A 24998-nucleotide genomic window follows, 5' to 3' on the forward strand; every position below is an offset into this window, starting at 1 on the left:
TTGGTTCTTCCAGACCCATGGCAGTCCTGACTGCCTAATGTTTTGGCTTCTTCTACAAGAAATACTGGTCTCCCCCACATATCTTCTGACAATTGGGAATCATCCCTCAAGCCTGACTCCTATCAGCCCTTCTTCCTCTTAATCATTAAAGGGGTATTCCAGGAAAAAAACTTTTTTTTATATCAACTGGCTCCAGCAAGTTAAACAGATTTGTAAATTACTTCTATTAAAAAATCTTTATCCTTTCAATAATTATCAGCTGCTGAAGTTGAGTTGTTGTCAGCAGAGAGCACTGTTGCCATAAATAAAAATTTTACACTGACCACCTCACTTTTTCACAGTACCGTACATGGGTTCCTGTAAGAGGACTCTTTACCTGTGGAACTTATTTTCATAGACTGATACCCTCTCCTGGGAGAATTGGCATCTGACACCGCTATTATACCTCCTCCTCCCTGCAGTCGCATCATGTAACGAAATGCAACCCTGCTCTGCCTCCAATCCATCGGGCTCCCAGCACGACTACACTAAGGCTGCTCGGGACCCACTCCACTACTACAATCCAGAATCACCCTCAGCCACTACAGAAAAGTGACCAACACACATATTTTGGCAACTACAAACCTGGGATACTCGAGGCTTCCTTAGGGACAAGAAACCACTCAGGCATAAAGAAAGAGGGCACTTCCTTTACTTTAGGTTTCTTGTCCCACAAAGGAAGGAGTCCATCTCTTTGGTGGTGAGGTCCTGGCGAGGTTGAAACTCCATTTAACAAAGCAGTGTGACCCCCATCTTAAATAAGGTGCCAGTACACCTTTAGACATCCAAATATAAAAGGTTCAGCCACACCAATATTGATAAATCTCCCCCAATTTTTTTTTTGCCATTTCAGTTGTAGTCTGTTACTTTCCATGAAGAATTGCAATTTAATTCAGTTTCATTTTAGAACTAAAGCAGTAGTTAATAACCCTTAATTTTGGATACAAGAGTATCATGGGCACAATTATGGTGTACACAGACCTGTGAATTCTGAGGATTGCAAGCAAGCAAGCATGTAAGCATCAGGTAGGCTGAAGAAAACGCCCAAGGATTATCATTACCATGCTTTATGAGGGAGGTTTACATGAGCAAAAAGGTTTACATGAAGAAACGGTAAGCTATACTGAAAAGTTTCCCCACAAAATATTATTGATATTTATTAATCAGCCCCTCCTGCTCTAGAACAGGATGCCTGCAGATTAGACTGCTTAAACAATGTAACAGGTTTCCTTTAATATTTCAATTATAGATAAGCAGAAACAATACAGAAATTCCAATGTATTTATTTTATTTAAATGTAGCCAGTAGGTAGAAAGTTAACATACCAGCTGAACAGAAATACAGCACAAAGTCACATGTAACAAATTTCGGTACTGTCTTGAGTTTACTTAACTCTTTAAAAAATCCTTAGACCACAGGTGGACAAGCTGAATAGCGACTGGAAGATAAGAGCATGAGGAAAAAAAAAAAAACTTTAAAAAAAAAACAACAAAAAAGAAAATCTCAATACAAGTTAATATATCTAAAAAAAAATCCAATTCAAAGTGTAGCAAATGATATAAGTGACAAAATTCATACAACATTTTTTTTTTTTAGAAAAGTACAAGGAATAGACAAAAAAAATCCTATTTATAATACTGTTTGGGTAAAATACCTATAAAAAAAGGCTGACAAGTGTAGATGGATGGCTTTCTTAATTTGCTAAATACATTTGTTTTTTTTTTTTAGCATTTTTTCTTCTTTCCAACATTAAAGTCAGGAAAAAAAAAAGACTAAAAATGCTGCTAACCCACTGTGTCATTGTACACACAGCAGCAAGTAAAACCATCAAAACTGCAAGTAATAAAGAGCTGTTATCTGCAACTTTGCTATGAGAGGGGGATGGTAAAGAGGAAAAAAAAAGTTTGCAGTCCTTCATTTCAGACTATTTCCAAAGGAGGGGGGGGGGGGGGGGGGGCACTGTGCAGGTGGTGCATAGAAAGGAAAGTAGTGATCTGACTTTATAGAAATATTACACACTCTATGAAGGCCCCAACAAGAATGATGCAATATTTTTCAATGCTTAAACCCCACTGTGCACACACACATATTTTGAACTGTAATGATAGCCAGAAATTTTAGCAGTAGTTAATAACCCTTAATTTTGGATACAAGAGTATTATGGTGTACACAGACCTGTGAATTCTGAGGATTGCAAGCATGTAAGCATCAGGTAGGCTGAAGAAAACGCCCAAGGATTTCCAGTTACCATGCTTTATGAGGGACGTTTACATGAGCAAAAGGTTTACATGAAGAAACAATGGGTGAAATCTGTAGCAGAATAGAGAAAGCTGCAGACTTTACAAGGCACAAAATGCTCTCAAATTTGCTTAGATGTTTTCCATAGTATGCCAAATGCGTTTTTACAATATAATGCTTGAGAATAGGATTGATGAATCTCAACACATACATGTGGTCTGCTTATTGCATATGGATTGACAGAGGTCCAAGCTGCAAATTAAGTAGTGCACTCAAAGTAATGAAATGCATAAAAAGAAGTACACAGTTTTGGTCAGCTTGTTAGGCCCAGCTCAAATAAGTCAACAAATTACAGCCTTACCACCTAGAGATGAATTTTGTAAACATTTAAATAATAGAAATGAAATAAAAAAGGATATTCATTGATAAGGCTCCTTTCACACTGCCCCGTCAAATATATATATATTTTTTTGCAGTTTGACGGGTCATAACGGCCATTATAGTCAATGGGGTCCGCCAGGCGGCGCTACTTTTGGAGAGAATAGTGGGAGAAAAAGACAGTGCAAGCACTATTCTTTCTCAGACTATTCTTGATCCTAAAATAATGGCCTTCACACTAAAGGAGACAACCGGCAGTGTGAATGTAGCCTTAGCTATATTGATATCACAGCAAGTGCAAGTTTTGCAGCTCTTGGGCAATGTAAAATGTACTGTCAAGTTCATGAATTCTAAGAATTCCATTCTGACGAGCCATCTTTATTGAATGTTTATACTTTTTTCAGTCAATGGCAACAACTATTTGAAGCCAATAAAATAACTGTATTTACATTATTTAGCACCATTATATTGATTCTATCCATTGGATAAAATAGTGTGTCTTACAATGGATAATCACAGTTGTGTATAAGATCTTAAACACTATCACCAGCGTAATATTGTTTTATGTGATTTTCTTCAGGCAGGTTTTACTAAAGATCTTTTACCTAAAACTACTATTGTATGAGGTAGTTTTTCAGTTTTCTTAACATTGTTTAAATGAGCTTCTGTGTTGCATATTATTATGCTAAAAAAGTGGAGCTGCAGTTTTTCCCCCAAGTTCACACATGCGACCCTGGCTATTCACTTACACATCATCAATGTTGAAAACGTGATTTGTAGTCTGGCTCAGATTAGCCACATGCTATTTAAAGGGGTTCTCCGGTGCTTAGACATCTTATCCCCTATCCAAAGGATAGGGGATAAGATGCCTGATTGCGGGAGTCCCGCCGCTGGGGACCCCCGGGATTTTGCATGCGGCACCCCGTTTGTAATCAGTCCCCGGAGCGTGTTCGCTCCAGGACTGATTACTGTTGATCACAGGGCCTGCGGCGTGTGACGTCATGCCTCCACCCCCGTGTGACCTCACACTCCGCCCCTCAATGCAAGTCCTACGGGAGGGGGCGTGATAGCTGTCATGGCCCCTCCCGTAGGCTTGCATTGAGGGGCGGAGTGTGAGGTCACACGGGGGCGGAGGCGTGACGTCACACGCCGCCAGCCCTGTGGTAGTCGGTAATCAGACCCGGGTGGTAGTCGGTAATCAGACCCACGTGCAAGATCCCGGGGGTCCCCAGCGGCGGGACTCCCACAATCAGGCATATTATCCCCTATCCTTTGGATAGGGGATAAGATGTCTAAGCACCGGAGAACCCCTTTAAATTTGGTATTTGCTCAGAAGGAACATCCAGAGATAATGTGTGCATCAATTTGTGTAAGGCTGGGTTCACATCACGTTTTGCAATACTGTTTTCAATCAGTTTTTCTTAAGAAAACCGTATGGCAAAAAAACGGATGGGACAGTATGGGAAAAAGTAAACCGTATACATTTTTAAACTGTATACTGTTTTTAAAAGTGCATACAGTTCAGTCTGTTTTTATAAAAAAAAAACACCATACTTTTTTTTTAAATGTTGTCCATTTTTAATGGGAGGGGCGTTGGGTGGGGACTTTAGGATGCAAATGCGCATGTGCAAAGTAAAAACCGTATACAGTTTCCTCTATGGAACTGTATACATATGCGTTTCCCATTGACGTCTGGTTTAAAAAAACATACGCGGTTGCAGTATGATTTTTAACGGAGACTCCGGTTTAAAAATCGTACTGCAACCGTATACTTTTTTTTTTTTTTTAAACATTGATGTCAATGGGGAAACTCACATGTATTCAGTTCCATATGGGAAACTGTATACGGTTTTTACTTTGCACATGCACATTTGCATCCTAAAGTCTCTACCCAACATCCCTTCCATAAAAAATTGACAATTTTCAAAATTTTTTTTTTTTTTAAATAAAAACGGACAGAACTGTATGCACTTTTAAAACAGTATACAGTTTAAAAATGCATACGGTTTACTTTTTCCCCGTACTGTTCCATCCATTTTTTTGAAAAACTGATTGAAAACAGTATGGCAAAAATGTGATGTGAACCCAGCCTTAGTATGTTCTGCGGCAAAACAGTTTTTTGTTGTGGATATTCTCAGATGAATTAGTTTTAAATGGGCACTCTCTAAAATAAATGTTTGCTATTGCACTCCTTATGGTAAATATAAAACTTCATTTTTTTAAACAAAGTATATTGGAAATATTTTTAATGTTTTATTTGTGCTTAAAAAAAAGCTTAAAACATTTTCCCCCCCATCTCATACGGAGACTTTGGAACAAAGCCCAAACACAGGAAGTGCAGCCTGGAGTGCTGAGGGGGCTGTGTCCAACACACAGCATATGGCAGTTAAGTGTGAGAGGAGTTATGATTGGATGAGGCTGGACACACCCCCCTCAGCACTCCAGACTGCACTTTCTGTGTTTGGACTTTGGCCCAGTCTGTGTATAAGATGGGGGAAAATGTGCTTTTGAGTTTTGTTAAGCACAAATAAAACATAGAAAACTTCATTTTTTTTAAACAAAGTATATTACAAATATTTTCTACCATAAGGAGTGCAATAGCAAAAATTAGTTTTAATGAGAGTTACCCTTTAAATAGGCTTTAACATAAATTCAGTTCCTTGATCTGCCAGAATGTGCTATGAATAATAGTGCTTTAAATTTTGGCATGTGGTACCCTAATAGAAAATACAAAAATACTTCCTTACATCCATCACTTAAATGATCTAATTTTGACACATCCTAATTGTGCTAACTTGTCTGTGTTGCATTTTAAATTGTTTAAATGATCAAGTGCATTTGAGTCTCTTCATTACAGCAGTTGACATTAAGGAACAAACTGTAGCAAAATTAACAGAAGCCTCTGCACTGACAATTTGATTTATAGCAGATATATATCATCCAGTTATGTTTTATTTGATATGGGTTATATCGGTAAATTAAATATATCTACCAAAAAAAATAAAAAAAATCAAAGCTCTATGCATATTTGAGGTCCTGCTTAGAATGCCAGGCACAAGAAACATAGGATGTGTAATACAAGACCAGATCAAATTACAGGTGCTTAGTACTCCCAGAGCGAAGTGGAATCAATAGACTCTGCATTGGCTTTAAGGACCCCAGCATGGTCTCCCTTCAGGTAGAGGCCATTCACCTTGATTGCAACCTTGTTCTGGTCAAAGAACTCAAAGAAGAAATCTACCCGGGATGGGCTACTGCTGGTAACAGAAGAATCATTACCCACGGTCCAGTATTTCCCTGTGGAATCTAAAAGATGGAAAGAAAAGGAAAAAACACCCCAATATAAATATATATTTATGTAAAAAAAACATTTTTACATTAATTAGAAGCGAAGAGGCCAATACACACACGCTGTATAGCAGTCTTCTATTTTTAGCAAAGTTTACATTTTATACATACAATATTTTATACATACAATAATTGTACTTCATATGGCATATACACTTTTTGTGGTAGGACACCAAAAGGTTATGCAAATAAGGAGGTTTTGGGTCAAAGCAGAAGCAAAGATTTTTGATAAACAAATATCTTGGAATTCCATGCTTCCGAATCCGGAATTCATCCAAAAACATGAAAAGGTGATTTAAAATGTGAGTGGAGTCTCTAAAGTTTGTTGGATGAGTGGGTTAGATTTATCACCGACAAGCTTATTAGTTACATGCAAGTGTTACATCCATAAGTTCGATGCTCTGATGAGCTGGTGCGGGCTCACTCGCCAAAATACTGCATTCAGTACAAGCACTTCCACCATGAACACTGGGACATATCCAAGATTCAAAAGTGATTAATTGGTTGCTGTTCAAGCCATGTACCCAGGTTAGTCTGGTCTCTTTTTAATTGACCACTCTATGTACAGCTTTATTACACAACTCTATATAGAATCAGACACATGCAAAAATACAGCAATTACAGCTTGGAGGTTACTGGATTTCTTTTGAAGAATCCTTTTTTCCCCACAATTCAACACGTCCTTCTCCACACCAGTTTTTGCCCAATTAGAGGCTGTCCAATAAAGATGAAAATCTAGCCCTATGTGGCATGGTAGGAGGAAAGACTTCTTCACTGCTGACAATTTATTCTGCTGTCATATTGCCTAGAATGGTCATTCTATTGATTATATCCCCATGGTATGACTTGAGTTCTGATACTGAATTGGAATTTATAAAATCATAAAAAGAGTGATTACCCCTATCTAGTCATGTACTTAATTACACCCATGTTTTTCTAACTAGTCAACTTTTAGGGTTGTCATCAGGATTTAGTTTTCCTTCATTTCCATAGTCCTTTCCAGTGCCAAGATTTTTTTCTTTTCTCAAATTATGCAAATGAGTCTCAAAAGCCCAGGAGGAAGTTCCCAGCATGAAAAGATGCCAGGTCCAGCCCATGCACTCTTGTTATTACCACCCACTGGCTTGCTTGCATGATTTGACTGATAGCCAATAGATAAACAGGACATGGGGTGGGCTTTTCTGGACTCTTGACATGCTGGGAAACACTTCCTGGGCTTTATTTACATTAAAAAATAAAAAATAAATAATTTAAAAAGGCTTGGCACTGTAACGGACTATAGAGAGAAAAAAAAATCATGTGGGGAATTGTGATAACTATCTAGTAATGTACTTCTTTACACCCTGTTTTCCTGCCAGGAGGTCACTTTAGGTTTAGCTTTCATTAACCCCTAAAGGACGGGCAGGTTTACAGTAAGTTTCCTGCTTCAAGTTTGAGCTGCTGCATATTTTCTGCCGCAGCGCAAACTCCTTGCTGGAAACTCACTGTTAACCTGCACAAGTGCGAATGTACCCTAAAAACACTACACTAACACATAAAAACACGACACTAACACATAATAAAGGGTAAAACACTACATATACACCCCCTTACACTGCGCCCCCCCCCCCCCCCCCCCGCAATAAAAAAAAAAAAAAACATTGTACGGCAGTGTTTCCAAAACGGAGCCTCCAGCTGTTGCAAAAACAACAAGTCCCAGCATTTCTGGACTGCCACTGACTGTCCAGGCATGCTGGGCGTTTAGCAAAAGCTGGAGGCACCCTGTTTGGGAATCACTGGCGTAGAATACCCCTATGTCCACCCCAATGCAATCCCTATTTTAGTCCTCAAATGCGCATGGCACTCTCTCACTTCGGAGCACTCTCACTACAAATTTTGGGGGGGCTTTTTCTCCTTTTACCCCTTATGAAAAGGAAGAGTTGGGGTCTACATCAACCGGTTAGTGTAAAAAAAAAAAAAAAAAAAAAAAGAATGTTTTCACACTAACGTGCTGGTGTTGCCCCATACTTTTTATTTTCAAAAGAGGTAAAATGAAAAAATAAAGAACCCCAAAATGTGTAACAATTTCTCCTGAGTATGGAAACACCCCATATGTGGGAGTAGAATGCTCTGCGGACGCACAAATGAGAGCGCATTATGTACATCTGAGGCCTAAATTGGTGATCAGCACAGGGTTGGCTGATTTTACAGCGGTTCTGACATAAACGCAAAATAAATAAATACCCACATGTGACCCCATTTTGGAAACTACACCCCTCGCAGAACGTAACAAGAGTTATAGTGAGCCTGAACAACCCGCAGGTGTTTGACGAATTTTCGTTAAAGTTGGATGGGAAAATGAAAAAAAAAAAACATTTTATTTTTTTTTTTTTAACTAAAATGCTGGTTGCGGTTACAAATTTTGGGGGGCTTTTTTCCTGAGTAAGAACATACCCCATATGTGGATGTAAAGTGCTTTGCGAGCAAACTACAATTCTCAGAAGAGGAGTGCCATTGGGATTTTGAAGAGAACATTTTTCCGAAATTGACGGCCACGTGTGTTCAAAGAGCCCCCATAGTGCCAGAACAATGGACCCCCGCCCCCACATGTGACCCCATTTTGGCAGTCAGAATAAGTCACTGGATCAACATTTGTCTCTATAAATATTTTATACATAACCAGCAATCTTATTTCTCTCCAAAAATGCATCCAGCCCCTTTTTGAACTCTATTAAAGAGTTCACCATGACCACCTGCTCCGGGAGAGAATTCCACAGTCTCACTGCTCTTACAGAAAAAAAATTCCCTCTCTGTGTTGGTGTAGAAACCTTCTTTCCTCTAGACGTAGAGGATGCCCCCTTGTTATGGATACAGTCCTGGGTATAAATAGATCATGGGAGAGATCTCTGTACTGTCCCCTGATATATTTACACAGTTATTTGGTCGCCCCTAAGCCTTCTTTTTTCTAAACTAAATAACCCTATTTCTGATAATCTTTCTGAGTACTGTAGTCCTCTCATTCCCTGTATTACTCTGGTTGCCCATCTTTGAACCCTCTCCAGCTCCACTATATCTTTCCTGTACACTGGTGCCCAGTACTGAATACAGTATTCTATGTGTGATCTGACTAGTGATTTGTACAGCGGTAGAATTATTTCCTTGTCGTGGGCATCTATGCCCCTATTGATGCACCCCATGATTTTATTTGCCTTGGCAGCAGCTGCCCGACACTGGTCACTACAGCTAAATTTACTATTAACTAAGACACCTAAGTCCTTTTCCACGTCAGTCGTCCCTAGTGTGCTCCCATTTAATACATAAGCCCAGGCCGGATTTTTCCTCCCCATGTGCATTACCTTACATTTATCAGTGTTGAACCTCATCTGCCACTTCCCAGCCCAAGCCTCCAACCTATCCAGATCCATTTGTAACAGTGCCCTGTCCTCTATTGTGTCCCCGCTTTACTGAGTTTAGTATCATCTGCAAAGCTTGCTACTTTATTATTCAACCCCTCTCTCTACAAGGTCATTAATGAATATATTAAATAGGACAGGACCCAATACTGACCCCTGTGGTACCCCACTAGTTACAGTCACCCAATCAGAATAAGTACCATTAATAACCACGATCACTGAGCCAGTTACTTACACACATTCTCCCCCCTACAAGGTAAGTAATTTAAATGTAAGCAAATCTCCAGGGCCAGATGGATTGCACCCAAGAGTTCTTAGAGAGGTAAGTTCAGTAATATCTGTACCCCTGTTCATGATATTTAGAGATTCACTGGTGTCTGGTATTGTGCCAAGGGACTGGCGCAAGGCGAATGTGGTGCCAATCTTCAAAAAGGGCTCTAGGTCTTCCCCAGGAAACTATAGACCGGTAAGTTTAACGTGCATTGTAGGTAAATTGTTTGAAGGACTTATAAGGGATTATACAGGAATACATAGGGTATTATAAGTGATAGCCAGCATGGGTTTACTAAGGATAGAAGTTGTCAAACCAATCTAATTTGCTTTTATGAAGAGGTGAGTAGAAGCCTTGACAGAGGAATGGCTGTGGATATAGTGTATCTGGATTTTGCTAAAGCGTTTGATACTGTCCCTCATAGACGTCTGACAGGTAAGTTAAGGTCTTTGGGTTTGGAAATTTTAGTTTGTAACTGGATTGAACACTGGCTCATGGATCGTACCCAGAGAGTGGTGGACAATACTCTGATTGGTCCCCGGTAATTAGTGGTGTACCCCAAGGTTCTGTACTGGGACCGCTGTTTAATTTATTTATCAATGATATAGAGGATGGCATTAACAGCTCTGTTTCTATCTTTGCAGATGACACCAAGCTTTGTAGCACAGTACAGTCTATTGAGGATGTGTATAGGTTACAAGATGACTTGGACTGACTAAGTGTCTGGGCATCCACTTGGCAAATGAGGTTCAATGTGGATAAATGTAAAGTTATGCATCTGGGTACTAATAACATGCATGCGTCGTATGTCTTGGGGGGATTAAACTGGCAGAGTCACTGGTAGAGAAGGATCTGGGTGTACTTGTAGATCACAGACTACAGAATAGCATGCACTGTCAGGCTGCTGCTTCCAAGGCCGGCAGGATATTGTCATGTATAAAAAGAGGCATGGATTCGAGGGACAGGGACATAATACTCCCCCTTTATAAAGCATTGGTACGGCCTCACCTGGAATATGCTGTTCAGTTTTGGGCACCAGTCCATAAAAGGGTCACTGTGGAGCTGGAAAGGGTGCAGAGACGCGCGACTAAACTAATATGGGGCATGGAACATCTTAGCTATGAGGAGCGATTAAAGGAGTTACAATTGTTTAGTCTTGAGAAGAGACGTTTAAGGGGGGATATGATAAATGTATATAAGTATATTAATGGCCCATACAAAAAATATGGATCCTGTTCCAGGTTAAGCCCCCCCAAAGGACGAGGGGGCACTCCCTCCATCTGGAAAAGAAAAAGTTTAGTCTCAAGGGGCGACACGCCTTCTTTACCATGAGAACTGTGAACTTATGGAACAGTCTACCTCAGGAACTGGTCACAGCAGGAAAAACTAACAGCTTTAAAACAGGATTAGATACATTCCTGGAACAAAATAACATTAATGCTTATGAAGAAATATAAAATCCCATCCCTTCCTCAATATCGCGCCACACCCCTACCCTTCATTTCCCTGGTTGAACTTGATGGACATATGTCTTTTTTCAACCGTACTAACTAACCATGTAAGAAGAGAGCTTCAAATTTAAAAAAATATTGCATTTTCAATTTTTCCATCAAATTTTGGAATATTTCACCAAGAAATGATGCAAGTAGAATATGTCATGAAAAAATTATCTCTGAATCAGAAGGAAAAGGTAAAAGCATCCTTATTAATGCTTAAAGGGGTATTCCGCCCCTAGACATCTTATCCCCTATCCAAAGGATAGGGGATAAGATGTCAGATCGCCGCGGTCCCGCTCTGCACGTAATGATGGGCGGTACAGGGGCCGGAGCATCATTACGTCATGGCTCCGCCCCTCGTGATGTCACGGCCCGTCCCTTTCAATACAAGTCTATGGAAGGGGGCGTGGCGGTTGTCACGCCCCCTCCCATAGACTTGCATTAAGGGGACGGGCCGTGATGTCACAAGGGGCGGCGCAATGACGTCACGCTGCTCTGTCCCCTGTGGTACCCCACTAGTTACAGTCACCCAATCAGAATAAGTACTGTGCTGTGCTCGCTCTGTGCTGGACCGCGGCGATCTGACATCTTATCCCCTATCCTTTGGATAGGGGATAAGATGTCTAGGGGCGGAATACCCCTTTAACGTGACAGTGGATGTGCAAAAAAATGGCCGGGTCCTACAGTGAAAATTGGCTGGGTCCTTAAGGGGTTATGGTGAAAATTAACTGCGTCCTAAAGGGGTTAACTACAACTCATAGGAGCCTCATCAGTGTCAAAAAAGGCCATGAAAGAAAGACAGCTTTATGGTCCTGTTATGGACATTTTGAAAATGCCATGATGCCTTTTGGGCTCTGCAATGTCCCAGCATTTCAAAAACGACATTAGAAAGGTGTTCAAGCAGATCCCTGACAGTCATTAGTCGCTAGCTGAACACAAAAAAAACATGTAAAAATGGTACTAGCCAAACTATACAACAAACTGGGGGAAAAAAAAGTTGCTTTGAAGTAACAACTGTGGAGTTCCTGGGACACATACAATCCCCAGGGCTCATTAAACAAACTTTTTTTTCTGTCCCCACCAAGCATTAGAGTAGCATAAAAAAACGATTCACACTAAATTTTAGCAAGGTTTGGCACTACCCATATAGAAGACTTCTCAAACTGCAGTCTTTGAGCTTGGACTCCCATATTGTTAAATGTATTAGGCAGTGGCTGAGGCACTGACAGGGGGTTGTAGTCAATGTAGAATATTCAGAGAAAGGTAGTTACCAGTGGGGTACCCCAGGAATCTGTACTGGAACCCATTTTGCTTAATTAGTTATATTGCAGTCTGGTTTTGATGGAAAAGGTATGTCTTTTTGATGATGAGGACTCCAAGATTTGTACCAGGGTTGATATTCCTGGAGGAATATGCCAAATAAAAAAGAAATAAGGTAAACTAGAAGAATTGTCAGAATTCTCAGGTAGCATTATCTTATCTACATTAAATTTCAGTTGCCAACGGGCAGTATATAGAATGCGTGTGTCTGTAGTATCTGTGTCCTTAGTATCTGAGAAAAGGGATTTAGAGGTCATTATTTCACAAGACTTTGTAGGTAGACAATATCAGAGCAGAAGGAAATGCTAGAAGAATACTTGGGTGTATAAGGAGAGGTATTAGAAGTAGAAAGAGGTAAGTGCTTATACGGCTGTTCAGAGCATTGGCGAGACCTCACTTGGAGTGTTGTGCGCAGTACTTTAGACCTATAACGTATCCATATTCTTCTGGAGATTTGAAGAGCTACTAACCTAGTAAGTGGATTGTGGGATACAACTTACAACGAAAGGTTAAAAAAAAAAGGACCTTAACATGTATAGCTTGGAAGAAAGAAGAGACCGAGGGGATATGATTAAAAGTTTTAAATACATAAAAGGTATCAACACGGGAAAGGAAGAGTATATTTAAAATAAGAAAAACTGTCACAAAAGGACATCACTTTAAATGGGCGCTGTCATCCTTATTTTTTGATATGTTGTAGTACTACAACATCTCGAATATACTTTTATTTTTTTTGGGAGGTAATTCATTGTAATTTGCTCTTGAAATCCGGCCACTAAGGGTCTCCCTGTTAGTGGCCGACTGCAGCCTGCTGTGACGTCACAGCTGAATTCTGACAGATCCCGGCCGGGCAATCGGTCTGAATATCAGTTAGCCTGTGCTCACTCCCTGCCTGTCAGACAGGCATTGGCTCACTGGCCTTGCATGCTGGCCGCCCTCACCATGTACAGTCTGGAGGCAGCACGCGCACTGAATCTCACTGCCGCACTGATGCTCCAGGACTGTACGAGCCCTGTACGGGTAAGTCTGAACAGAGGTCTTCTTTCACTTTGGGAAATAAATAAAATCTACTAAATAGGATTTATCAAGAAGGGGGGGGGGGGTGGTGTTCAGATTATTCTGTGGCCAAATTATATGAATTAGAGCTAAACACCTGCCCTGAGTGTTTTCCTAAGATTCTGCCTCTAGTTTCACAACTATGACTCCCAGCATGCCCTCACAGCCAATAGCTGTATTTGTGAAACAGCGGTAGGCACCCTGTTAGGAAAACACAGGAGCGCAGCATAGATGAGGTAAGGAAGTCTGTGCCCAGCAGGCATCAATGACGTACCTCAGTGAGCAGGATTAGAGACAGCAATATAACACTTTAGAAGGTAGGATTTTTTTTTAAAGGCAAGGAGGTGGTTAGAGATAGATTAGCAATAGGTGGGGAGAAAAAAAATTATAATACACACACACACACACTTTAAATTAAAGAGGCAAAGGTCTACAATATCAGGAAGTGTTACTTTACTATAAGTAGTCAAGCAACACTTCCCTTTAAAGAGGCAAAGGTCTACAATATCAGGATGTCCCCTTGTGGTAGTGGTACACAATGTCCCATGCAAGATTAATCTCTTTTATTTGCATTTGCTCTCTAGTAGTGGATGCATGGAAAAGCCTTCCTGCACAGGTCATAGATGCAAATAAAGTGAAAGAGTTTAAGCTTGGACAGGCCCTGGGTCAGTAATACCCTTATTTTTATTCCCACCCCCTAAAACTTTAGCTTTTATTGAGCCTATATCAAATAATAAAATGTTTTTTTTTTTTTTTTTTTTTTTTTTTTTTTAAACTAACCTCCTTGTGTGTTATGATTGTTAGTTTGAGACAGCCTTTTGCTTCTAATGTATGTAGACAACCAGTGGTTGGCAGTACCACTGGTTAATGATGCACACATAGGTTATTTAAAAGCTGATAATGCCCCCTCTACATGTTTCGTTGCCACAGCAACGTCTTCAGGAGGGAAACAGGTATCAAAGACCGAACATAATCTTAACACACAAGGAGGTTAGGTGTTTTTTTTATCACTTATAATAGCTTCTAACATTTTATTTTATATAAGCTCAATAAAAGCTATTATAAGTGATAAAAAAAACACCTAACCTCCTTGTATGAGAAACCAGTGATCAATGTAAAAGATCAGTGTGTGCAGTGTAATTGGTCCCTATGGGAGCTATAACATTGCAAAAAAAAAAAGTGGGAAAAAAAAAGTGAATAAAGATCATTTAACCCCTTCCCTAATAAAAGTTTGAATCACCCCCTTTTCCCCATTTAAAAAAAAAAAAAAAAACTGTAAATAAAAAGTGTGGTATCGTCGCGTGTGGAAATGTCTTAATTATAAAAATATATGATTAATTAAACCGTAAGGTCAATGGCGTACATGCAAAAAAATTCAAAAGTCCAAAAAAGCGTATATTTGGTCACTTTTTATATCATGAGAAAAATGAATAAAAAGCGATCAAAAAGTCTGATCATTACAAAAATGGTACAGCTAAAAACTTCAGATCACGACGCAAAAAAATAGCCCTCATACCGGCCCATACGCAGAAAAATAAAAAAAGTTATAGGGGTCAGAAGATGACCATTTTAACCCCTTAATCACCAAGCCCATTTTCACCTTAAGGACCAGGCCAATTTTATTTTTGCGTTTTCTTTTCCTCCTCGCCTTCTAAAACCCATAACTTTTATTTTTCCATCTACACACCCATATAAGGGCTTGTTTTTTGCATGACCAATTGTACTTTGTAATGAAACCTCTCATTTTACCATAAAATGTACGACGAACCCCAAACAAAAAAATTTTTAGGGAGGAAATTTAAATGAAAACCCAAATTTTGCACATTTTGGAGGGTTTTGTTTTCACACTGTACACTTTACAGTAAAAATGACATGTGTTCTTTATTCTGTGGGTCAATACGATTAAAATGATACCCATGGCTAGATACTTTTATATTTTTGTACCGCTTAAAAAAATCTAAAAACTTTTTGTACAAAATCAGTAATCTAAAAGCGCCCTATTTTGACCACATATAACTTTCATTTTTCCGTATATAGGGCGGTATGAGGGCTCATTATTTGCGCCGTCATCTGTACTTTTTTTAGATACCACATTTGCATATATAAAACTTTTAGATCATTTTTTATAATTTTTTTTAATAAAATGTGACAAAAAGCAGCATTCTTGGACTTTTTTTAAAAAAAAATTTACGTTTACGCCATTCACTGTACGGGATCATTAACATTATATTTTGATAGTTCGGACATTTACGCACACGGCGATAGCAAATATGTTTATTAAAAAAAAGTGTTTACACTTTTTGGGGGTTAAAATGGGAAAAACGGACAATTTTCATTTTTATTGGGGGAGGGGATTTTTCACTTTTTTTTTTTAATTTTTCAACTTTTTTTTTTATAAATTTATTTTTTATTTTTATGTCCCCATAGGGGACTATCTATAGCAATCCTTTGATTGCTAATACTGTGCAGTGCTATGCATAGGACACAGCACTGCTCAGTATTATCGGTGATCTTCTGCTCTGGTCTGCTCAATCGCAGACAAGAGCAGAAGACCCCGGGAGACAGCCAGAGCTAGGTAAGGGGACCTCCGACTGTCATGCTGGATGATCGGATCCCCGCGGCAGCGCTGCGGGCGATCCGATCATCCAATCAAAGTGCCGCAATGCCGTGATCTGTATTGATCACGGCATCGGAGGGGTTAATGGCGGACATCCGCGGGATCGCGGATGTCGGCCATTATGACCGTGTATGACGCGAGCACCCTTTCGATGTTCGCAATCATACACAGGACGTAAATGTACGTCCTGATGCGGGAAGTCCCGCCAAACCAGGACGTACATTTACGCCCGTGGTCGTTAAGGGGTTAAACTTATATAGGTTTGTTTTTATTGTACTTCTGGAAAAAATCATAACTACATACAGGAAAATTTATAAGTAGGGTATCATTTTAACCATATGGACCTACAGAATAAAGAGAAAGTGTCATTTGTAACGAAAAATGTACTGTGTAGAAACGTAAGCCCCCAAAATGTAAAAAATTTTTCTTCAATTTTGTCGCACAATTAATTTTTTTTCCGTTTCTCTGTAGATTTTTGGGTAAAATGACTGATGTCATTACAAAGTAGAATTGGTGGTGCAAAAAATAAGCCATCATATAAATTTTTAGGTGCAAAATTGAAAGTTATGGTTTTTTGAAGGAAAGGAGGAAATAACTAAAGTGCAAAAAACGGAAAAACCCTGGGTCATGAAGGGGTTAAAATTGTCATCTTCTGACCCCTATAAACTTTATTTTTCCGCATATGGGGCATTATGAGGGCTAATTTTTTGCGCCGTGATCTGAAGTTTTTAGTGGTACCATTTTGGTATTGATCGGACTTGTTGATCGCTTTTCATTTATTTTTTCATTATGTAAAAAGTGACCAAAAACACAATTTTGGACTTTGGAATTATTTGCGCGTATGCCATTGACTGTGCGGTTTAATTAACTATATATTTTTATACATTCGGACATTTCCGCACGCGGCGATACCACGTTTATTTTTATTAACAGTTTTCTTTTTAAATGGGAAAAAAGGGGCGATTCAAACTTTTATTGGGGGGGGGGGGGGGGGTGTATAGGGTTAACCCCTTAAGGACCCAGCATATTTTCACTGTATACCCGGCCATTTTTTGTACATCTGACCCAGTCACTTTAAGCATTAATAACTCTGGGATGCTTTTACCTCTCATTCTGAGTCCGAGATTGTTTTTTCGTGACATATTCTACTTTAATGTTAGTGGAAACATTGTCAATATTTGCATCATACTTGCAAAATTCCAAATTTTTATGAAAAATTAAAAAATTTAGCATTTTTTTTTACTTTGAAGCTCTCTGCTTATAAGGAAAATGAACATTCCAAATAAATGATATATTGATTCACATATACAATATGTCTACTTTATGTTTCCATCATAAAGTTGACATGTTTTTACTTTTGGAAGACATCAGAGGGCTTCGAAGTATAGCAGCAATTTTTCACAAAATTTTCTAAATCAAAATTTTTCAGGGACCAGTCCTGTTTTGAAGTGGATTTGAAGGGCTTTTTTAATATTAGAAATACCCCACAGATAAACCCCATTATAAGAACTGCACCCCTCAAAGTATTCAAAATAACCTTCAAAAAGGTTTGTTAACCCTTTAGGTGTTTCACAGGAATAGCAGCAAATTGGAGAAAATTCTAAATCTTCATTTTTTTTACACTGGCATGTTCTTGTAGACCCAGTTATTGAATTTTTACAAGGGGTAAAAGGAGAGAATTCTTCCTAAAATGTGTAACCCAATTTCTCTAGAGTAAGAAAATACCTCATATGTGTATGTCAAGTGTTCGGCGGGCGCAGTAGAGGGCTCAGAATGGAAGGCGCGACAGTGGGATTTTGGAGTGAGTTTTTCTGAAATGTTTTTGGGGGGCATGTCACATTTAGGAAGCCCCTATGGTGCCAGAACATCAAGTGCTCTGCTGGCGCACTACAATGCTCAGAAGAGAAGGAGCGCCATTGAGCTTTTGGGAAAAACATTTTTTGTAAACACACATGGCCCCTAACTTCCATTCCAAAGCCCCCCGTGGTGCCAGAACATGTGACCCTATTTTGGAAACAACACCCCTCACAGAATTTAATAAGGGGTGCAGTGAGTATTTACACCCCACTGGGGTTTGACAGATCTTTGGAACAATGGGCTGTGCAAATGAAAAATTACATTTTTCATTTTCACGGACCACTGTTCCAAAAATCTGTCAGACACCTGTGGGGCGTAAATGCTCACTGTACCCCTAATTACATTACGTGAGGGGTGTAGTTTCCAAAATCACCGCTCCCGATGCTGTCCCAGGGGCTCCCGATGCTGTCCCGCTGCTCCGGCGTCTTCTTCGGGATCCTCGGGCTTCTTCCGCATCTTCTCCGGGGTCCGGGCCTCGCTTTCTGGTGACGTTATTACGCACGGCGTGCGCAGCGACGTAATAACGACGCTGGAAAGCGAGGCCCAGACCCTGGAGAAGATGCAGAAGACACCGGAGGATCGCGAAGTGGACCCGGAGCAGCGGATATAGGTAAGTGAACCTGTCCGGGATTCTTAAACTGCTATCCGACAGCAGCTTAAGCATTTTGCGCTGTCAGATAGCAGTTAATGCGATGGCCCCGACATATAAAAGCATCGTATGTCGATGCCGACATGCAATGGCCTCTGAGAGGCCATCGTATGCCGATTTGATATGTCGGGGCCATCGCATGTCGGGGGGGTTGCTGTATTTATTTTTTGCGTTTATGTCAGAACTGCTGTAAAATCACCCACCCCTGTGCAAATCACCAATTTAAGCCTCAAATTTACATAGTGCACTCTCACTCCTGAGCCTTGTTGTGCACCCACAGAGTATTTTACGCCCACATATGGGGTATTTCCGTACTGAGGAGAAAATTGCGTTACAAATTTTGGGGGTCTTTTTTTCCTTTTACCGCTAGTAAAAATAAAAAAGTATGGGGGCAACACCAGCAGGTTAGTGTAAAAATTTTTTCTTTTTATACACTAACAAGCTGGTGTAGATCCCAACTTTTCCTTTTCATAAGGGGTAAAAGGAGAAAAAGCCCCCCAAAATTTGTAGTGCAATTTCTCCCGAGTACGGAGATAACCCATATGTGGCCCGTGTTTCCTTGAAATACGACAGTGCTCCGAAGTGAGAGCGCTCCATGCGCATTTGAGGACTAAATTAGGGATTGCATAGGGGTGAACATACAATACGTTTTTTATTTTTATTGGGGGGGGGGGCAGTGTAAGGGGGTGTATATGTAGTGTTTTTTACCCTTTATTATTTGTTAGTGTAGTGTTTTTAGGGTACATTCGCACTGGCGAGTTACAGTGAGTTTTCCGCTAGGAGTTTGCGCTGCAGAGAAAAATTTGCCGCAGCCCAAACTTGAAGCAGGAAACTTACTGTAAACCTGCCTGTGTGGGGTAGCAAACCTCCAGCTGTTTCAAAACTACAACTCCCAACATGTACTGACAGACCGTGCATGCTGGGAGTTGTAGTTTTGCAACAGCTGGAGGCACACTGCTTGGAAAATACTAAGTTAGGTAACAGAACCTAACTGAAGGTTTTCCAACCAGTGTGCCTCCAGCTGTTGCAAAACTACAACTCCCAGCATGTACTGATCATGGAAGTGCATGCTGTGAACTGTAGTTATGCAATGCAATAGCTGGAGGTACACAATTACAACTCCCAGCATGCAGAGACAGCTGTTTGCTGTTTGGGCATGCTGGGATTTGCAGTTTTGCAACATCTGGAGGGCTACAGTTTTAGAGCACACTGCAAAGTGATCTCCAAACGGTGGTCCTCCAGCTGTTGCAAAACTACAAATCCCAGCACGTCCAGACAGCAAACAGCTGTTTGAGCATGCTAGGAGTTGTAGTTTTTCAAGATCTGGAGGGCTACAGTTTAGAGATCACTGTATAGCGGCCTCAAACTGTAGGCCTCCAGCTGTTGCAAAACTACATATTCCAGCATGTCCAAACAGCTGTCTGGGCATGCTGGGAGTTGTAGTTTTGCAACATCTGGAGGGCTACAGTTAGAGACCACTGTATAGTGGTCTCAAACTGTACCCTCCATATGTTGCTAGGCAACTCACCGGCTTCCGTACAATCCAGCCGCACAACATCGCCGGCTGCCTCAGTCACCCGCCCGGATGGGTAAGTGGATCTTCGGCGCCAGTCCCCATTGTTTCCCCGTTCTGCCTCGCCTATTGTGGGTGGGCAGGATGGGGAAAACAAAAGTAAACCCCACCGCCCCCGATCTGCTATTTGTCGTCGCTTCTGGCGACCATTAGCAGGGGTAGGAGGGGTGGCACCCCTGCCACCTCACTCGTATCCCTTCAGGGGGATCTTAGGTGTCTTAGACAACCACGATCCCCCTTTTATATATTCCGCGATCCCCCTTATAATTCACTTGCGATTTGCCGCGATCGCCCCCTGGGCGTTTGCACAGAATGCCTGCTGAAGGATTTCAGCAGGCATCCCGGTCCGATCCCCGCCCGGCACGCGACGGGGGCCAGAATTCTCCATGAGGTACGCGTACGTCATGGGTCCCTAAGTACCAGGGTGTCATGACGTACGTGTACGTCAAGGGTCCTTAAGAGGTTAAATGATCAATATTCACTTTTTTTTTGCAGTGTTATAGCTCCCATATAACACTGCACACACTGATCTTTTACATTGATCACTGGTTTCTCATAGGAAACCAGTGATCAATGATTCTGCCGCTTGACTGCTCATGCCTGGATCTCAGGCACTGAGCAGTCATTCGGCGATCAGACACCAGGAGGCAAAGTAAGAGACCCTCCTCGTGTCCCAGAGCTGTTCGGGATGCCGCGATTTCGCCGTGGACATCCCGAACAGCCCCCTGAGCTAACCTGCAGTGATTTACTTTCACTTTAGACGCAGCATTCAACTTTGAACGGCGCGTCTAAAGGGTTAATAGGATGCGGCACTGCGATCATTGCCGCGCGCTATTAGCCACGGGTCCCGCCCGTTGTTAGAGGCTGGTCCCAATCGCTATGATGCGTTGTGGCCTTGCATTATAGAAAGGAAAGGATGTACCGGTACGTCCTTGGCTCTTAAGAGGTTAAAACTATGCCCTCTTGTGGTAGTTTTTCTTCTTTTAAATATGCTCTACTCTTTTACCATGTTGATTCCCTTTATATATTTAAAAGTCTCTATCATATCCCGTCTCTTCTTTCTTCCAAGCTATACATGTTAAGGTCCTTTAACCTTTCCTGGTAAGTTTTATCCTGCAATCCATGTACTAGTTTAGTAGCTCTTCTTTGAGCACTCTCTAGAGTATCTATATCCTTTTGGAGATACAGCCTCCACAATACTCCAAGTGAGGTCTCACCAGTGTTCTGTACAGCGGCATGAGCACTTCTCTCTTTCTACTGCTTATACCTCACCCTATACATCCAAGCATTCTGCTAGCGTTTCCTGTTGTCTTCCTACCTTTAAGTCTTCTGAAATAATTACTCCTAAATCCCTTTCCTCAGATACTGAGGTCAGGACTGTGTAAAATATTCTATATTCTGCCTGAGGGTTTTTACGCCCCAGGTGCATTATCTTGCACTTATCCACATTAAAATTTCAGTTGCCAGAGTTTTCACCATTCTTCTAGTTTCCCTTAATCCTTTTCCATTTGGCGTATCCCTCCAGGAACATCAACCCTGTTACATATCTCTGTCATCAGCAAAAAAAGACACACCTTACCATCGAGACTTTTTGCGATATCACTAATGAAGATATTAAACAAAATTGGTCCCAGTACAGATCCCTGAGGTACCCCACTGGTGACAAGACCTTGCTCTGATTATATTCCATTGACTACAACCCTCTGTTGTCTGTCATTCAGCCACTGTCTAATCCACTCAATATGGGAGTCCAAGCTCAATAACTGTAGTTTATTGAGAAGTCTTCTATGTGGGACAGTGTCAAAAGCCTTACTAAAATTTAGACATGCAATGTCTTCTGCCCCTCCGCCATCTATTATTTAGTCACTCAGTCAAAAAAAAAAAATCAATAAGATTTGTTTGACATGATCTCCCTGCAGTAAACCCATGTTTTTCATCTTGCAATCCATGGGATTTTAGATGTTCCACAATCCTATCCTTTAGTAGGGTTTCCATTAATTTCCCCACTATTGATGTCAGACTTACTGGCCTATAGTTGCTTTATTCCTCCCTACTACCTTTCTTGTGAATGGGCACGACATTTGCTACTATCCAAATCTTCCGTGATGACTCCTGTTACCAGTGATTGGTTAAATAAATCTGTTAAAGGTTTTACTAGCTCACCACTAAGCTCTTAATAATTTTGGGTGTATCCCATCAGGCCCCTGTGACTGCTGTCTAAAGTGAAGACAAATAAAACGTAGAAACTCTCTCCATAAAGACATGCATCAAACAATTCCTTAGCCTTCCTCCCTAATGGAGGTCCTTTTCCATCTGTAAAAACTGAACAGAAGTATTCATTAAGGCAGTCGGCTAGCCCTTTATTCTCTTCAACATACCTTCCTTGGTTTTTAATTTAGTTATTTCTTGTTTTAATTTCCTTTTTTCATTTATATATCTGAAGAATGTCTTATCCCCTAAGACAATGCTAGAAAATGCTAGTTTTTATTTTTTTATTTATGATTTTGGCCACTTCTGGTCTTTTTCTGCTTTTACTGACAAGTCTAAAGCAATTTTCTGTTGCCTTCAATAAAGAGTCTTAAGCAGTCCCATTTCTCCTGAACTCCATGTAATTTGTTCCAGTATGATTGGGAGTAATTTATGACTAATCTAATTTTTGAAAAGTCTGTTTTTCTAAAATCAAAAACTTTTGTTTTTGGGAGGTGTGACTCCTTCACTGTTCTTACATTAAACCACACTGATTGGTGATCACTAGATCCCAAGCTTTCGCCTACAACAATATCATATACCAAATCCCCATTTGTGAATACCAAATCCAAAATGGTCTCCCTCCGGGTTGGCTCCTCAACTACTGGTTGTAGAGATAATCCCAGTAGGGAATTCAGAATATAATAATAATAATAATAATTTTATTTATATAGCGCCTACAGATTCCGCAGCGCTTACAGTTATGGGGTACAAACAAAGACAAGTATCAGAACATCTGTACTCCTGGCAGAACTAGCTATTTTGGTTTTCCAGTTTACATCCGGAAGATTGAAGTCTCCCATAATGATAGCTTCTCCTTTCATTTCATCTCCTTTCAGTTCTGTTGCATTTCAGGTAATGTTACACTAAACTAGACTTGTTAAGATTCAAAACAGCGATTTAAAATTTGCACTTTATCAACATATTGCTGCTTCTAAAAGGATTGCAGCTTCTCTTTGCTGTACCAACACAATGTGGGATTTTTTCTTCAGTTTAGTTTAACTATTAAAATGACCTGGAACATGGCTTTTGTTAATCAACTAAAATCAGATACCATTCTAGTTTTTGCCCCAGGGAGCAATATCTTACTCGGGAATTTCAGCATAGAAACAGGTGGCATGTTTTAAACCGATTACCTGCATGTGGCATGGTGGCATGTTTTAAACAGATTACCTGCATGCAGAACATAGGATACATTTAAACAACACCAACCTTTAAGGTTGTATGCACCATCATTAAATTCCAGTTGAAAAACATCATAAATTGATCTGTTACAATCTAGGGTCCCAGTCATTTTACGGCATCCAATAAAGCCATGTTCTCCCCTTAGGACAATTAGAGGACGGTTAATGAGCTTCATCAGGAATTGTTCAGATTCAGCTGGAAAAAAAAAAATTTAAATAAAAATTTTATAATATTAATATAAATCACTATTATAATAAAAGTAGCTGATTTATGCTTCAAGCCTAGATCTCATGTATTAATATAATTACTTCCACATCCCTTTTCCAGCACTTCGAACTAAACTATTACTGTATGTCTGTGTTAGTCACCATATAGCTCCAGTACTATAAAGAGATGAAGGAAGAGCACTAACTCCAGAAATGACTTACTTCATGCCATCACACAATTCCATAATTAAGGAATGAACAGGTGCAAGGGGAGCACTCAGAGGTCTCTGAATGCCCCACCTGCATCTGTTCACACCACCCAGCTTCTCTGGATCAAGGAACAAAATAAAAAGCAATTGCTGCAGTTACTGCTCTCCAGTTATCTCTATTAACCACATACAAACATAACTGACCAGTCTGTGTAGGTTGCTCTCTCGTCTGGAAAAAGATCCAGTCCCTGGCCAATAGCAGCACAGGAGGGGTTATTGGAATCCTGCTCTGTCTTCCAGCCAGTGCTGCCAATTTGAATTCACTCTACACTTTGTGTGTGCATGAACTTTGTATTGCCATGGCATGGCATTTTGTCCAGTGTTAGGAATATCAGCATAGAGCTAAAAGCTGTTATGTGTGCTTGGTCGGGTTTAGTCTGTCTTGCTTAGTATTCTCTATGGGTGTGTCCACACCTGTTTCTGTGAGTCTTGAATCTTGATGCCTGTTCAGACCTGTTTGTGCTTTAGTGTGTTTGTGTGTCCCCCCCATGATTTGCAGTTTGGCTTTGCAGTTTATCAGGATTCATCCTAGTGTTAGATCAGTTTCCTGAGCTTCATTTTGTCCCTAAATTAAGTGTGCTTTGTATCTAGTTTGAATTTGTTCTGTGTATACTGTTATTGGTCCGTGTTCAGACCAGTTGGTCATTGAGCTTTTGTGTTTGTTATGGTCATTCTAGTATTAGTGTATAATTCCTAGTTTATCCCGTCTTGTTCATATTATCATATCTGTCATTTATCTTGTTTTTGGTTTTTAGGCTGTTGTATGTAAGCTATATTCACGTTTGTTTTGTGCTACTTTGTACTTCTGCTGTATTCTGGTTTATTGACTGTTTATCGCCAACATACAATTCACTTCA

The 24998-nt window shown here is 40.3% G+C and overlaps 1 protein-coding gene across 3 annotated transcripts in view; it reads right to left on the minus strand.

The window, feature by feature from the left end:
- Positions 1-1310: 1310 nt before the first annotated feature.
- FSCN1 (fascin actin-bundling protein 1) overlaps positions 1311-24998 on the minus strand; it is a 116023-nt gene continuing 92335 nt past the window's right edge. Inside the window, exons 4-6 of one of the 3 annotated variants that reach the window (XM_056534422.1) lie at positions 23694-23861; positions 5849-5961; positions 1311-1477 (exon numbers count right to left, since the gene is read on the minus strand). In XM_056534422.1, the coding sequence (XP_056390397.1) occupies positions 1436-1477; positions 5849-5961; positions 23694-23861 (323 nt within the window). In that variant the 3' untranslated portion in view covers positions 1311-1435. Of the gene's footprint in view, positions 2350-4646; positions 5962-23693; positions 23862-24998 lie in introns of those variants that run through there. The other 2 variants (XM_056534421.1, XM_056534420.1) reach the window with 2 other exon arrangements.

The sequence above is a fragment of the Hyla sarda genome, chromosome 8 (genome assembly GCF_029499605.1).
Source record: "Hyla sarda isolate aHylSar1 chromosome 8, aHylSar1.hap1, whole genome shotgun sequence".
Taxonomy (NCBI): domain Eukaryota; kingdom Metazoa; phylum Chordata; class Amphibia; order Anura; family Hylidae; genus Hyla; species Hyla sarda.